The sequence below is a fragment of the Diachasma alloeum genome, unplaced genomic scaffold (genome assembly GCF_001412515.2).
Source record: "Diachasma alloeum isolate Michigan unplaced genomic scaffold, Dall2.0 Dall_scaffold_00300, whole genome shotgun sequence".
Classification (NCBI taxonomy): Eukaryota; Metazoa; Arthropoda; class Insecta; order Hymenoptera; family Braconidae; genus Diachasma; species Diachasma alloeum.
The window spans coordinates 343,100-359,924 of NW_021680439.1; the positions used below are offsets into that span (position 1 = coordinate 343,100).

The 16,825-nt window shown below is 34.8% G+C and overlaps 2 protein-coding genes across 5 annotated transcripts in view; one reads left to right on the plus strand and one right to left on the minus strand.

The window, feature by feature from the left end:
* Window positions 1-5,465, minus strand: part of LOC107039467 — a 10,689-nt gene extending 5,224 nt beyond the window's left edge. For 2 of the 4 annotated variants that reach the window (XM_015259085.1, XM_015259082.1), the window contains exons 1-2: window positions 4,580-4,647; window positions 1,301-1,665 (exon numbers count right to left, since the gene is read on the minus strand). In XM_015259085.1, the coding sequence (XP_015114571.1) occupies window positions 1,301-1,427 (127 nt within the window). In that variant the 5' untranslated portion in view covers window positions 1,428-1,665; window positions 4,580-4,647. Of the gene's footprint in view, window positions 1-1,300; window positions 1,666-4,428; window positions 4,648-5,360 lie in introns of those variants that run through there. The other 2 variants (XM_015259084.1, XM_015259083.1) reach the window with 2 other exon arrangements.
* A 6,331-nt stretch (window positions 5,466-11,796) lies between these two features.
* LOC107039472 lies at window positions 11,797-16,774 on the plus strand. Its single transcript, XM_015259089.1, has 4 exons — window positions 11,797-11,887; window positions 13,115-13,264; window positions 16,035-16,184; window positions 16,283-16,774. Exons 1-4 carry the CDS (start codon window positions 11,825-11,827, stop codon window positions 16,454-16,456), a joined length of 537 nt encoding a protein of 178 aa, XP_015114575.1. The 5' UTR covers window positions 11,797-11,824; the 3' UTR covers window positions 16,457-16,774.
* Window positions 16,775-16,825: the final 51 nt, after the last annotated feature.

The following is a 16,825-nucleotide window of genomic DNA, read 5'->3' on the forward strand; positions in this document are numbered from 1 at the left end:
CCCCGCCCATCTACTTGGATATGTTTAGGTGTTCGTATAATAGAAAAAAAATTGATAGAATGATTTACCTCCTTTGAAAAATTGAGATTTTTATTATTTAGAAAAGGCTCCAACCAACGCCGTTTGTCGTGAAACTCCACCATTCATTTTTCCATTTATTTGCATAGAATAGTATCAGGTATACTCTTATTATTTTTGAAGTATTTGACTCCCGTAGAATTTGACCCCCATATGACACCCAGATAATCCCCATATGATCGTATTTTTTTTTTTTAATTTATTAAATGTATTCATCTTTCAGGATTATTTACAGCGATAGTTACATGTAATTTGTTGAAAATTTAATACATCATGTCTCCGGTTGTACGCTCTAAATTTGAATTTTACATTTTTGGATGAAGTTGATTATCTTGAGGTGTTCTGGCGTAGTTGAGCCCAGGGAGCCTATTCTCGAGTGGATCGGAAATATTTCCGAGCTCCCACGTGGCTCCGCAGACGGAACGCCTATGTGATTCCTATACGCAATTCGTATACGGTGCCACTTCCATAAACAAAAATATTTCCGATCCACTCGAGAATAGGCCCCCTGAAACGAAGCTATGGAGTAAGGGCTCTGGAGTTTTAGGCTCATATGACCATATATGAAATAAATATAATAATTCATTCTCACTTGCATCATCAGGGTCACAGATGAGGGTCAGAATTAGGGTCACAGTAAAGATCAGAACCAGGAGTGTCTCCTGAATTTTGAAACTATTGGATTTCATGGAACGAAATAGTATTCAAAAATTGAACTCTACACAGCTCGACCCATTTCAGTGTCACCACAAAATTCTTCAGACTGAGGTTCTTAGAACTGTGTTTATATTACGTGGTGACCGCATGGCGGGCGACTACGAATACTATGAACAAAATATAGAACAAAGGATAAAGAGAAAATGCATTCCAAGTGGTCCAATGTAGCGGTCCTTATTTTTCTGAAGTTAGTCTCCGATTGCTGGAGTTTAGTTTAGAGTAAAGATCGAGATGCATCTTCTACGTGCGACTGAATAAATAGTCACAGTCAAATTAAATTCACAGATTGATTAATTCAATCCTACCCATAAATCCAATAGAAACCTCCTTATTTTTTATTATATAGAATAGATGTGCTCAGGAAAATTTGATAAAAATCAAACCATCCGATTTAACAATTAATTAGTATGATACACTCATTTCTATTATCCCATGACCTGAAATCAATGATTAAAATCGATGGTATTGTGACTGTATAAATCAGAAGGCTTCCGTCCGAACTCACCATCTTTTAAAGTGTATTTTTCGCCCAGCGAATACTCTACGGGCTCCATGTACCACCCAAAAATGAAGTAAATTGAGACCATGAGGACACCGAAGGCGGTAGTCCTGAACCAATAGCGTCGTATCATATTTGAAAGCTTGTTTGCACCCCCTATGCCGCATACGGTCCCAGAGCATCAACTAGTGAATTCCTCGATGAAATACCTTTTTTTTGTCAATTGAATTCTCTTCTTTCTTCGATTACTAAATTTCCTTCTTCTAGAAAGTCCTGGCTCATCATCGAAAATAATATCAATCTCATCTTTTTGAAATTTCAAAATCAAATTTTGAATAACGATAGCGTCGCTGGCCGTCTCTGATAGGAATCTGAAATTAAATATTAGATGTGTGAAAGAAATACTGTGAATTTAATCAATTTCCTATCAATAAAGTAAACGAGTGTAATGATCGCAATCACACGTCTTCTTTTACTAAACGGAGAGAAAATTAGATAAAAAGTAGCTAGAAAATCATGACAAATTTTACTATACGAATGGTAATCGTGGAGCGAAATGTAATTCAGTGAAAAAATACTGGTATTTAGTGGATTTTTTACGATTTTCTGGGCAAAAAAACATTTCTATTGATGCAAAAATTATTCTCCTGTTTACACGGCGAGAAATATTCAATAGAAATTACGTATCTCTTCCGTAATTGTGGAGCGAGATATGGTTGTAGGAAATTTTACGGAACCGTCACGGAATTTTTCCAGAGCGTTCCATAATTTTTAGCTGAATCGTCTGTGAAAAATTAGGCTACCGTGACTTAAATTTTTCGAATCGATTCCGTAATCAATGAGCGAACTGTGAGCTTCGTAATTTTTACTGAACATTTCTCTCCGTGTAGTAAAATTTCCCATACCGGTAGGGTATTGTTTGTTTTGTACCGGTCTGAAGGTCATGGGGACGAACGGAAGTGAATTTTTATCGAATGGGTTCAGTAAAAATCATTCTCCCTTAAAAATCATTCTCACGTTCGTCAATTTTTCCGGGCCAACGAAGTAAAATTCGCTATTAATCTCACTTTTTCTACTCTTTAAGGTGAAGTACTGAAAATCCAGTTTGTTCCACGAATACTTGAATTGTTCGGTAGTTTTTCTCCAACTTTTTTCTCATTTCCTCTACATTTCTTTCTCAACACTTGACATTGTCTTCCTCTATTAACGCCATCAAGAAATTGTAGTCGGTGCCAAAAAAATAGAAGAAGAAAAAGAAGGCGAAGAAGAGATGACCTTCGTTTATCATACCTTACGGAGTGCTAAAGTACTCTGCTCAGTGAGCGTGGGATAAGGTAAATGATCCTACTCTCGTCTAGCTAAGGTGAACACATCATTAGTCCAAGATTTCTATCAAAATGAACGTGAAAATGCGATGATTTAAATAGTTATCAGAAGGTAAAACCTTCAGAATTGGAATTTATTTATGTTAATCATGATAATTACTATTTTTTAATAAATAATCGTCTATAAATGTGAAAAGTCTCATGTCCCTACGCTCGCTCATTTGTCATTGACACATGTCCCTATCCTGATCTCGTGATTTGAGTGATATGGAAAGGTTGTATCCGAACTAATTACATCGTGAGTATCCTATTTTATGATTAAATAATATCTCGGGGGCAAAAATATATTTCCATTGCGCAGTCTAACGTTTTAAATGATCTTTTCATCCATTTACTCCGTTATCAGTTAACAGTTGGTTGTGAAACGAACATAAGATCAATGCCATTTTCATTATATCTATTCTTTTAATTGGCGATATTTCATCGGATATTACTATAATTTATGCATTTGTGTCAAATTTTTAACTATTCGAAACCTTAGTTAAGAGATTATTAATCCCATTTTACTATTGCAACGGAGATATCAACGTTTTAAAATTGTGAGTAGCTTAAGGGTGCCAAGTGAATTTGAAAAAAGATTCAAAAAAAATTTTTTCTTTCCCTCCATCATTGGAGAAATATGTATTCATCCATCCGACGAAATTTCAAACCCGCAACCGGAACTAGACATCGAGAAAATAAATGCGGAAAATCCTCTATTTCGCGTGACGAACCTCGAGAAAGCATGGGATCAAATGGGTACGGCGGCTTGAAATATCTCTCTTATTCACCCCGGTACCCTATTGTTTTTTGTCGCCATCACATTGAACACATCATTCCCCATATCTTCAATTTTTTTCAAATTTTTCTTGAGTTCCTAGGGGATTGAAATGTTCAATTTAATCAAAACTCCATAAGAAGCCGTGTATAAGACTGATTTTGTTTATTTAATTTCTCGATATCCATAAGTTCTAAAACTTTAAAATTGTCACCGATGTTCACCATCTGTCTGATACTATTAATTTAAAAAATTATAACTTTTTTGGTGAATGTCAATTTTCAAGGTCATCGGCAAATTCACTTGGCACCCTTAAGGGGTCTCCGCAGTTGCGATGGGCGGGCGGGTGAGTGGGGTGTGAAATAGTCAAGTTAGTGAGGTTAGTTTCGAGAGAGACGGGACATCAAACATGGCGTATGATGGATAATGACAGACATCGCCATAGTATTTTTATGATTAATTTATTGAACAAATCAACGATAAAATCCAATGGAACTTCATACCCATATTGTTTAGGGCTTAATATAGAACAATTTAGCTTCCTTTGCTGGCTAGCACATTGTCAACAGTGTGAGGGGTATGGGACAAAGTAGCGTCCATAAAGGTTGTGTATAAGGCACAATTTGAATAATTAATTAAACACGAACGAAACCATAAAAGTAGTTAGAATTGCTCTTACAAATACCTTTTTAACATTTTTGATTACTATATGATGTATTTAATTCGCAAGCACATTGTCATATTTTACTCAAAAGTACTGCGGAGACCCCTTAACTTGTGGCTGAAGAATTCACTGTCGTAGCACAAGTTGATGTGAATGGGACTTTTCTTACTTATTATTGAATAAATCATCCTTCATTGGTGTCTATAACTTTCCTGATTAACTAAAATAATAACTCCAATCGTACTTCACTCTTAATAGATTCTTGGGACTATCAAAATGATTAAAATATGATAGCCGGCAGCATCTGAGCGAGCATAGGTACATTTACCTTATTTGAAATAAGTTTTAAAACACAGGTTTAGGTCACACACATAAGTCTTGTACTTCATTCAATATTCGAAAAATTGTCACTCGAGTTTTCATTATTCACAATTGCACAAATTAATGATAATTCACAATTAAACATTTCTCTAACTTACAATCCTTGATAATTGTTAACAACGAATTTTCTCTCGAACTTATAGTTCTCTGCTTAGATCCTTCCGACTCCACACTTGGACTAGGAATGATTAAAATTTAGTATTTTCTGTTCAACTCCCCGCTTAGTCAAGCATTCATCAAGGTTTGAGAGGGGGTTCAACGAACTATTTGCCAGAACATCGATAATTCACCTGGAAGGCGGTGGTCATTAAGGGTAGCGAGAGGGAATTGCCACGTGTCCCTTGATGGACAATACACATTTCAGGTAAGAAGGTCCCGCGCTTCAAGACGTCTAAGGGATCGACAGAGACCGAATGACCATGACAATATGTAAATGCAAAGAAAGCTGAAGAATCCCGAACGAAATATTCGAACATTCAATAAATAAAACTAAATGGCGGTCATGGATGAACTGGGACAAGCCAAATAATGAGGAAGAGTGTACAATTTATTTATTTCATATGAAATTTTTATTCAAGTAAAAAACAATATTCATTCGAAATGAAGAGTTTTCTTGTTTAAAAACATTACAATTTCATGCATTTTACGAATGAAATTCGAAAGTTTGTTTCGTGGATACAGAAGTCAAGACATCGACCTCATTATGTGGTAGTGTCCCACTTTGAGCAAAGAAAGGTCAACACTCATAGAGAATTGAAACAATTTAAAGTTCCTCTTACGAACTTAATCACCCCCTTATTGAAAACAACGGATCCCAAAATCCTTAAAATACTACACAAATTTATCATAAGTAGTAGATTAAAATTGAACTGAACTTACGCCAAGAAGTGCTCCAAATTAATACCAATTATGTGGCAAAATTCCAGATTTTTAGCTTCAACTTTAGTCCTTTTTCGTAAAGATTTATAAAAAAATTTGTGAAGAGATTTTTCACACTTAAAATACTGGGACTGAATGATCATAACTCGGGACTGAGATGGTATGTTCGGAGAGGTGCTGGCGTACTTTAGCGTAAACATCCTCTCAGCAACCGATTCGTTAGTGACGTAGATCTCGATTTAGTCTAAACAAGTAACGAACCTGGGTTTGAGGTCCTCATACTGAACGGGACCGTGGACAGTTCGCCGTGGGCCGTGAGCAAAAGTACTCAACCGATTGAGACACAAAATTATATCATTGATCACTAAATTGTTTGCTTGATATCTCATCTTGTATTTACAACAAGAATCTACAATACACGGACGAATGTCCATTCTTTAAATTGTTAAATAGCGAGTGTTTTTAATGAGTCTTTACCGTATCACAAATATTTACTACATTTTTCGAAAAATTCGCGCACATATCCGGACATACATATACACACATTTTCTAAAAACATCATATCTTGCCATTTCATGGCGTACGTTATTTCCAGGCAAATTTAGAAGATCGTCAAAATCAATGATTACAATGCTTCCAGTCGGAAGCAAAACAAGGAGGCTTGATTGGGATTTCAGATTTTTATATTTATAAAACAGGTTGAATATAACATTCTTTTGAAGCAATGAAAAAGCGAGTACTGATACTTCGGTTACTTAATTTGAATTATGCCTCTGGATGGTTTCTTGAAAGAGATTTTAGATGTCTTTTTGTACTCACAGTTTTCGGTTTTTCTGAATTGTAATTCCAAAATACTGTCCAATGATTAACCAAATTTCTTACAATTAATTCTTGATTCATAGGTCTCTCACTTATTTCAGATATGATTTTTGTGGATTCATGAGTGCGTTATTCCCGAGTTTCACACAGTCGCCGGAATTTAATTGGTTTCCATTACCTATTCGTGCTACTAACGTACGAAGTAGACTATCTTCCACTAATTTTTAATGAGTTTGCACTAGAGATTTATAATTTTGCTGTCTGTTTAGAATTTAGAAAAATGAGTTCGTAGCCAATAGGACGACACACGCGGAAATCGCACCAAAATTTGAATGAAAACTTCCCCTTCAACCGTTTCCGGAAAACCTCGATTTCGATTGTGTCTAACACAGCTAATTCCACTCTTGCTATCGATCCGTCCGTTTACTCTACGAGAGAAGTTCCAAATTTGCCAAAGGCTGGCTAACGACTCACGAAAGCTTCGATCAAATCTTGGGGCATGGGTGGTTTGTGACAATTTTAAATGTGTTAAATTTTGATTGATCAAGAAAAGTGTCGATGTAGACATCTCGCGATAATTTGAAAACATATAATGTGGGTCCTCAGGCGATGTATTACTCCAAGTTTACAATATGACTGCATTCTGATGGTAGTCAAGTCGGCTGTGTTTTGCTGATTGAGCGTTTCACCATTGAATTCGTTCGATCGGGGTCAATATGCCGATTGAAAGAATTCAATGTAAGAGCAGGGAATATTTTTGGGTACCGAAATTGATGAAATTAAATTTAGGACATCACAATAACTTTCGACAGGAAATTTGTTCAAAAATTTTAAACATCAGGAGTCTCCTGTTGCTCATTAACATGGGGAAAAAAATCTCCGTTAGAAATAATTTTTTTTCTTTAAGAATTTCGGGAATTATGTTTTTCTGAAACTACTATAATTTTTTAGATCCTTCAATCTTACTTTCTCAACCTTACAATGGAGGTCTCAAGTCGACCTCGCAAGGGGAGAACGCCCCGTAGAGTTACAGTCACTACCTGGATTCGGACAGCCATGATATTTTTCCTTTACTCTCTACGTGAGTGATTTCGTCAATCATTGGTCCGGTTTTGCAAATCAAAATGTTAATTTTATCAATGCTTCTCGGGTTCTCCCGACATTAAAAAGACCTCAAAAGATTTTTATCAACTTTGTAAAAACTTCATTACGTACAAAAAGTCATTTTTTCCGTTTTCTGAATTTTCAAATAATTTTTTTTGTTTTAGAAGGGATAAAAAATTATCTTTTTGGTCTTCAATAGGTATTTCAGACGTAAATTATCCGCTCTTCCGATAGAGAATGGTTTAAAATTCTCTGAAATTGACAGTGACGTTGAAATTCGGCATTGTACCGCCTTCCCCCATCTTGATTGCCGATTTTCTCTTTCTCTCCGTTAGAATAGTTTTCTTTACAGAAATTATCGAAGAATTAAGGTGGAACTCCGCTCTATTCTGTCCAAAAATTATTTTTTCCCCAATTTTTTTTTCATCGTTTCAGATACTTTTAAAGCTTTGAGCTAGAAATCTGCAGTAGAGCATGTGCATAATCGAGCTCAATCCTTCTGTTCATGCTGAAATGACCCACGATTGTCTTTACGTATTTCCCCACGATCAAAGAAAATGAAATTCGTAATATTCAAAATAGGACAATCTTCCACAGGTATTAATCATTGTTTCCCATGTATACAATCGAATTTCTTTTCGAATCCGAATGAACAACAGGTAATGATCGTGACTCAGCAGGGTGCACTCCCCTCCAATCGGAGCTGAGAACTTCAATGAAAATAGGGAAAAAGACCTAGAATATTGTGAAAGAGAAGAGAAATTGGCGACAGTTCTCGACGACTCTCGGGAAAAGAGCGTGAATATTTATTTTGAAAAAATTTGACTTATTATACCAAGGAAACACGTATGAAACAAGCAGGGGTAGAAGCCTATCTGGCAGAAGTCATGTGACCGTTACTCCATGTGTTTTTTTTTCTCTTTACCAATTACATTGGTAACAACCTTCGGAATGGAAGCCATTCCAATTTCACACATAAACAATCAGTGGCGATCACTCGCTCTTTAGTTTCAGTGTGACAAATACGGGTGAGTGTAAATGGATATGACCACGCCAACCTCTGTCTCTGCTACAACTATGGCTATCGAATATCCAACAAATATTAGATTATATGGAGTAAAAAAAACATGAATTTGTATTATAGGACTTTTGAAGTCATGCACAGATGCAAAACATTGATAAAATAACGATTTGTGATTTTTCACAAAAAAAGCGTTTTGGATGAATTACTCTATGCCAGGATGTACTGAATCGATTGACACAAAATTTTATACACAAAATCTCAGATGTTTAGTCCAGATTTAACGCGCATTATAGAGCCCCCATTGGATTTTAATTTGAAAAACTAGAAAAACGCTGATATCTCGAAAACTTTGTATGGGAGGGTATGCATATTTTGATTGATCTTGATAGAAGGTATCATGACAAATATTTTGAAAAAAAAAGTCAATCGAACCAGTAGTTTTGGAGATATTGAGCATTACAGTTTTTCACAAAAAGTTGAATATCTCCTAAACTACTCATCCGATTCAGCTCATCCACAATCCCATCCTGTAATATCATAAAAACTACAATCGTACCAAATTTCAACTTTCTATCTTAATTTTTCAGGGTGCTATCGTGTTCACAACGATTTTTTCATAAAAATGAAAAATGCCAATTATTACCAAACTTTCGATAGTTATATGGCAATATTATGACTTGATCCGATAGATATTATCACGAAAATTTTGGCGTCAGAAAAATTCAATGTGGTCATGTAGTTTTTGAGATATTGAGGAACAAAGATTTTTGAGAAATTGCTGTATCTCGGAAACTACTGGGCCGATTGAGCTGAAACTGCGCCCAGAAATGCTCCAAAGTAATACCAATTATGTGACAAAATTTCAGATTTTTAGCTGCAACTTTAGTCCTTTATTTGTCGTGATTTATAAAAATTTTCGAAAAAATCGACCCACACTTCCGGACACACATACACACATGGTCCTCAAACTTTGTATTTTGACGTTTCAGACCATTCTACATCATTTCCAAGCAAAATTGGAGAATCGAAAAATTGATCGATTACAAAACTTCCATTCGGAAGCAAAAAAACTTCTGATGGGGAATATGAGTTTGCAGCATGAGTCGAATTCAAAGGCCATTCATATGGGCTAGAACAGTTTTGTTCGACCGAGTGACAAACATTTTTTTTCGTGTCACGGGACCTGAAAATTAATATACACACCTCGCCATGGAAAACATATCACCCTCCCCCATGTGCTTGCCATCCTCGCCTTCAGCTCGGAAGGCAATCTTGCACGTGGGGGACGGTGATCTGTTTTCCAAGGCTCGGGCATGTAATGTACTATCTCGCGACGGCCATAGGCAAGGATTCACTGACGCACAACGTCCGTTTTACCCCACCACTTATCGAGGTACAGTGAAAATTCATTTTACCAAATTAAAACTTTTTGATCACTGTCCAAATAGATTTTTTACTCACTCTTCTCCATCGGCCATGATGTTTCTCACCGCTCAACATTATTTGATATTAAACTCATATCCATTAAGTTGGATATGTGTAGAAGACGAAGGTTATAGTCTGGATTGACGTCGATAAAGACTCTTTGAAGTTAAAAAAAAGTTGAAGTTTGGTCACTATTCACTCTCTTCTTTTATACTCTAAGTGCCATATAGTACCAATCATCATCAAGTTTTATATACAGAGAATAAGCCCAATAGTTGGAACTATGATAAAAAACCGGAAGGGAGTTATCTACAAACTGATTACCTTGTAGTCTATTCACGATAATGAAACTTTCTAAAAACGTAGAAAAAATGTTTTCTGCTGTATCTCCAAAACTATTAGAGTCAAGCGCCAAAGAGAAGTTCGGCACAGGATTCCACTTCTTTGAATCCTTAAAGTAGTATGGTCACGGATCGATTTCCAAAATTAAAATATGAAATAATTTTTTTATGAAAGTTAATATCAATAAAAACCTCCTGGTGCAATTTGTGGTACATTCATCATTTAGTATGGTTGATAAGAATTAATGAAAAACTAGATTTTAACACAGAGTCTTATGGGCAAATCACATTTTTGGGTGGTTTTTTATGAAAAACCCAAGATTAAATTGTAAAAAAAATACCAAAAAATGCAAAAAAAAAAAACAAAAATTTACGACCATCGACCAAAATTATTGACCGTTTGGGACTTTAGTTATAAATAATTTCTGCTCCTCGGTGTTCGGAAATTGCGTGTCCAGTAGATGCGGCAACGACGCGTTAGTGGAGTAGGGACAAGCGGGCATTGCAAATCTCGGTTTCCCTAGGCTGTTAAGTTACAGCGTTGCCACACATAAAACGATGCTAGTTAAAGGATGTACATTATTTGATTAATAATTGAAAAATAATAAAAAATAATCGATTAATTCTTACATTCATAAATTTTATAATTCACAAAGAGAATTTTCGATTATAAATCATAGTTTTTTGATTAATTTTTTTAGATTTTCTTGACGGACACTCAACGATCACTTTGGAGAGTGACCATACTACTTTAAAATGCCGATCGAAAACTTTGAATCGAAAGCTTTGGAACACTCCACACAGAGAAAATAAAATAGTAACAATTCCAATGCCGAAATCTGTACATAGTTAATACCAAAGTTTTCCTTGGCAGAGTGTTGTTTACAAAAATAATTATTTTAGTTTTTTTATAACGCATATCACGCACAAAAAAATTTAATAGAAAACCCTATTTGTTAGAAAATCCTATTGAATTTCTATTAAACTTTCTATTAGTTTTTGGCTGATTCTATTGACATGTTCAATAGAAAACATTCAATAGAAAAAGTCAACATAATTCGATTTCTTTATATCATTTCTTTTCATATATTTTCTATAGAATTTGCTCGACTCAAATTTTCCAAGTTTTTTTCCTTCTATTTTTCTCTTCTTCTCATCAAGAAAATCAAACGAAAAAACTTAGAAAATTTGAGCCAAGGAAATTCTATAGAAAATATCTCAATAGAATAAGTTATATAGACAAATTGATTTCTATTGACTTTTTCTACTGAATATTTTCTATTGAACAGTTCAATAGAAAATCAATAGAATTTTCTAAAGAATTCGATAGGTCTTTCTATTAAATTTTTTTGTCCGTGATACCTTCATCATTTCATCTTTTATTTATTTCATTATCATTTATTTATTTACTTGTTTTTCAATACATTCGATCAGTTATGAAGTGGGAGCAATAAAATGTTTCCTGTTGTTCTTATGTAGAAATTTTTCCGTGATTTTCTAGTTTATTGTTGCACTATGATTGCTTCAATTTTAATTATCAATTTCCCACGTCAGGTGTGACACGTATCGTCAATTTATCACACGCAAGTGATTTAAACTAATGATATTAGGTATATCGCCATTACATACATGAAAATAATGAATGGCAAATGGATAATAAACTTATGACGGTTTTTCTATATAAATGCGGGAATACGAATTGAACAGTTACACCGCGAGTGAGTTCTTCGTTTGTTCGAAATTTGTACACTATGTTGTCAATTTATTGTACTCTGTTCATTGTGATTACGTTTCTAGGGGCTGTTTGTGGGGATGTAAGATTTTTTTTCTCCATTTTTTCTCTTTAAGAATGTCTAAGTACTTTAGCTGTTTTTTCTGCAGGAAAATCCCTTTCTACTTTTGTAGTAGAACATCAGAGCTTTCATTTCAGCCCCATTTGACCCAAAGTTTCCGGACATTTTAGAATGATTTTATTATTTAAACTTTGTATGTCTGAATTTGAATCTCGATATGGAACTGTTAGAAAATATTTTAAACATCTGAAAAAATAATAGAAAGGTTACTTTGGGAGGAAGATTAATTAAATAATTGAAAAATTGCAATTTTAAAAAATTGCGAGAATTTTCTATAAACAATTTACAAACAATCAATTTTTCACCATAAAAATCATTTGCTCAGAATTGTAAAAAATTTAGTCATATAAAAAATAAAAAAATAAATCATAAACCAACCAACTAATCGTAAATTTTCCCAGAAATCGATTTCGCCTAAAAAAATTACGTTTCCAAAAGTTTAAACAATGTCAATTATTTATTTATAAACAATGAATGTTCAAGAAAATAATAATTCTGTGCAAGATGTAATTTTAATCATGCTGAATATTATGATTTTTCTCAAATTGGTCTCACCCAATTTAATTGACACATTTGATGATTGAAAACAGTTGAATCTATAGTGTGGTCTGTACCAAACTGTAAAAGATACTTGAATATTCTTAACGATGTTCAAGAGAGAAGTAGGATATTCGAAAAATGCAGCCAATTTCATGAAATTTTTTTCACATATTGTCTAATCCATTTAGGCAATAATTACTGAAACCCTCTTGCAAAATTACTGAAACCCCACGTTCAGGACAACAATAAAAATGAATTCTAAAGTTGCTACGTATACATGAGGTTAAAGGGAGCCTTGATAACTCGTACATTTTGTCTACACTATCAACCAGTTAGCAATGTGGAAGAAATACTGAAATTATCGATGACCCATTTAACCTCATTTACAAACAGCAACTTTAAAATTCATTTTTGTTGTTGTCCTGAACATGGGGTTTCTGAAAGTTTGCAAGAAGTGCCTGAGTGGATTAAATAACATGTGAAAAAAGTTTCATAAAATTAACTGCATTTTTAGAATATCCTACTCCTTGCTTCAGCATCGTTAAGGGGGTACTCACTATACAAATTTTGAGACCCAGTAGTGTTTTCCCTTAACAATTTAATTAAAAAATATTTAATTTATGTGTATTTTTGTCGACTTTCCTGCAGCCAACAACACAAATTATCCTGGAAAAAGTTGATATCAAAACAGATGATAATCCATTTTTCGATCCTTGGACAGCGAGCCTGACGGGATCAAATGAAAAAAAACTGACAGTGACAACACCAGCTAAAATTGACCTCCCGAGTCACATGATGGTAATGACATCTATCATTTCCCTAAATTTTAGAGCCTAAAATATCCTCATGTCAAGGAATTATTTTTAGGATTGCTCAGGGAGATTATTTGAAAACGGAAAGTGATAAAATGTCTCTCTAACATTTTATTAATGAATTATTAATCAACTTTTGTCAGACGGTGGAAAGAAGTTGATGAAAATTTATTGGGATTTATTTATTTATTCAATGCACAATGCAACGGAGAAAATTATAACTATTATAAATAAGTAATTATAAAATTATATAATTGATTCTTAAAAGGGTATCCAAGTACTCCGTTCAAATTCACAACTTTTTTTCAAGCAATATTTCAGTTTTTCCCAAAAATTTTCCATCCCATACCTTTTCGCAATTTTCATTGTTGAATACATTTTTTCGGAAATTTCTTCAGTGAATTCTGTGAACAATAGTTTATTCAATTTCACACTTGACTCCCGTTGGTCTAACTTCTAGCACGGGCGCAATGTGTTAAATTTCATTTTTTCAAAAATCGTTTTCTCGAAAAAAAATTCAGAAACTAAGGTTGATATTGGTCCTAAAAAATTTTCCGCCAGAAAATATTTCTCGAACTCAGATCAGATCTTCGTAAACGTAATGTGACTCTGAAAATTAAAATTCAATGTACCCAATGTATTCATAACTGCGATTCCATTTAAGGATAATCGGGCAAGCCCGGAGGATTAGAAAAAAAGCAGCCATTTTTTTCTTTTTTTTTTACGTATTCTTTAAATGATGGAAAAGGCGTGTGCAAAGTTTCAGACTGCTGGGGAGCATGGTTAATTTATTACGAATTTTTGAAAAAGTGGTCATTTAACCCGTGATTTATGGAAATCACAAAAAAAAACTGCAAAACCCAAGGAAAAAATGCAGCCAAAGTCATGAAACTTTAGACACATTTAGAACATGTGATCAATGATTTTTTTAGTGAAGAAGATTGTCGCCTACGAGCATTGTTTATTAATAATAGCTAAAAAAGTACTGAAAAATGAAATTTTTCCGCACGCAGCCCAAACGAACAGCAGCGTTCTAAGTACCGATCGGGTGGGGGTAGCGCGGTCAATTTAAACGTCTCTTGAGAGTGAGCGATGAAGCGTTGTGATTTGGAGCTCCTTCGAGCCAGTGGTACCAGCTTCTGGTGAGAAAAAAACTACCGACGATGTTGTAACGTCTCGACGTTGAATTTTATAGATGGTACTATTTATCGGCCATTTTAATCCGCGAGATTTGAATTATTATTTCAAAATGAATATAAAAAGTCTGAAATTTGAGAATGCCAAGAAAATGGTCGAACAGAGGACAATGAACAATGGACAAAAAATAATTTGACGAGTGTAAGAAAAACCGTTGCCAGCAATCGTAAATGTCAAGTACTTGAGTTGAGTTCTCAATTTATTACTCTCCAAAATTTGTTACAGAAAGGCTTTTCCTGAAAATTCTAAACTCAGAGAGAAAAATAAACACATCGGTCACAGTCGTAAAATCGTAAAATCTCAATTCTGGTATATTTCGAAAGTTTCTCTGTTTCAAGTGGTCCACACGTGTTTGGGTTCTCCTTTGTTCATTGTATTCCTACGCGGAGGGCCTGAGACCCCTCAAGAGGAAAACTGGCGACGTCGCACGCTTTCCCTTCCTCCCTCTTTTCATTTCCCCTGTTCTGTTTTAGCATACCCCTCTTCCCTTTCCTCTGGGCCAGGATTGCGCGCGCAACTTTTTGGTCTAGCGAAGGTGTTTTGAGCCAACCCTTAGATTTAAAACTTAAGTTGAAGTCAGTCCCATCGTGCCTGTTGTTCCGACAACTTTTCAAGCTTCTCTCTTCAAGTAGTTTTTCTTCAGAGTTTTTATGAGTTTTTATAAGTTTATTAGAAGTTCATCCAGTTTGTAGTCCAAGTTTTAGATTTTTGAGTCAAGAGTTATTTTGAATAAAAGTGTTAATGTGCTCTCCTAAGCACTGGTGTTTGGATTTATTCACAAATAAACCTTCAATCCAATTATCCTATCATTGAACGTGTCAACATCGATGGAGTCCTCATCAGAGGTTTAGCGGCTAACGGATCCACACTTCAAAGTTTGGCGCTCAATATTCCAAATGGCGCTACTGTCCTCCTAGTAACTTGGATAGGACATAACAATGTTGCCACTTATTCGCATGGATTAATATTTTTTCATTTATTAAAAAAAAAACAATCGGAAAACCATTCAATGCGTGGAACAGATACAAATAAATTTGATTAGTTCCAAAAATAATTTTTAACCGGAGATACTCCCTAATATTGCCTGAATTTTGAACCCGAATGGGAATAGTATATTTCAGCTCGTGTGGGGCAATTTCGTCTTTAACGTGTGTGTGGTTTACAGCATGAGCCGAAGGCGAGTGATGTAACCACACACGTTAAGGACGAAATTTCCCAATAAGTACTGAACAAAATTTTATGTCACGAAGCCTGAAACCGGCTGAATTAGACACGAGACGCGAAGCGTCGAGTGTGTAATCCAGCCGGTTTCAGGCATGAGTGGCATAAAAAATTTTTTTGCTCAGCGATTGGTTTTCTGCAGGAAAACAATAGAAATCCCTCCGCCTCACCTCCTACATTTCCTCCTCGCCGGATTATCCTTAATATCGAGGGATGAAATTGATCGAAATCAATTGTACATATTCAATGCGTGCAACCCGCACCGTTTTCCATCGGGAGATATACACTTTGTTCTTTTTGCTTTTCAAAAACTCAAATTATCCTCTTATGATTTTTAGATACGCATAGTGATAGGTTTGGATGGTAATGAAATGGTCAATTATCAATCAACACTGTGTGCGTTCCTTGAAGATGAATCAATTGGTGAAGGAATAGTTGCACATGGCCTACCAAAGGAGCTGTTCCCCAAAAGATGTCCAATCAAATCGGTAAGATTCCTACAAATTAATCAGCTCATTTTTCTAGGAAAAAAAAGAAACGAAAATTATCGCAGGTCTAATGAATTAAATAAAATTTGGATATTCAGGGCGCAGACTTCGAAGTAAACGAATGGATGTTTCCCATGCAGAAATTGCCACCAGGTATTCCTGACGGTCCGGGCGAGGGAGTAATGACTATATTCGAAGAGGGGAAACCTCCTATAATTACCCTTACAGTCAAAGGAAAGGTAATTAACGAATTCCCTGGAATCGGACGTTAACTTTTGAATTTAGGAACATGATTTTTAACGAATCTCTATTACAACTTTGATAATCACCGAAGGCAAATGCAACTCTAATACAGCTATAATCATAGAATTCACAAAATTGATACATACCGCTAATTATTACTAGTAATAATACGAGCGATATTCATTCATTTCGAATGAAAGAATGGATTCAATAGGGAGGGGTGTTATGAATTGTGAATAAAAATTTTTTCATATGAAGACCGGCAATTAATATTGTAGTAGCTAATATAACATATCACATATTGTTTATGGGGGCTTTCAACGAATAAAATGAAATTAGTTATTGAGGGAGAATCTTTTTTTCCATCCTTAATTATCAACATTAAAAAATTGAACGAA

Bases quoted from the DNA above. Each gene is read 5' to 3' on its own strand.
- LOC107039472 (XM_015259089.1), top strand. From the start codon at position 11,825: ATGTTGTCAATTTATTGTACTCTGTTCATTGTGATTACGTTTCTAGGG. The intron at 13,265-16,034 runs GTAATGACATCT...TATGATTTTTAG, and splicing joins ACCTCCCGAGTCACATGATG to ATACGCATAGTGATAGGTTT. The intron at 16,185-16,282 runs GTAAGATTCCTA...TTGGATATTCAG, and splicing joins AAAGATGTCCAATCAAATCG to GGCGCAGACTTCGAAGTAAA.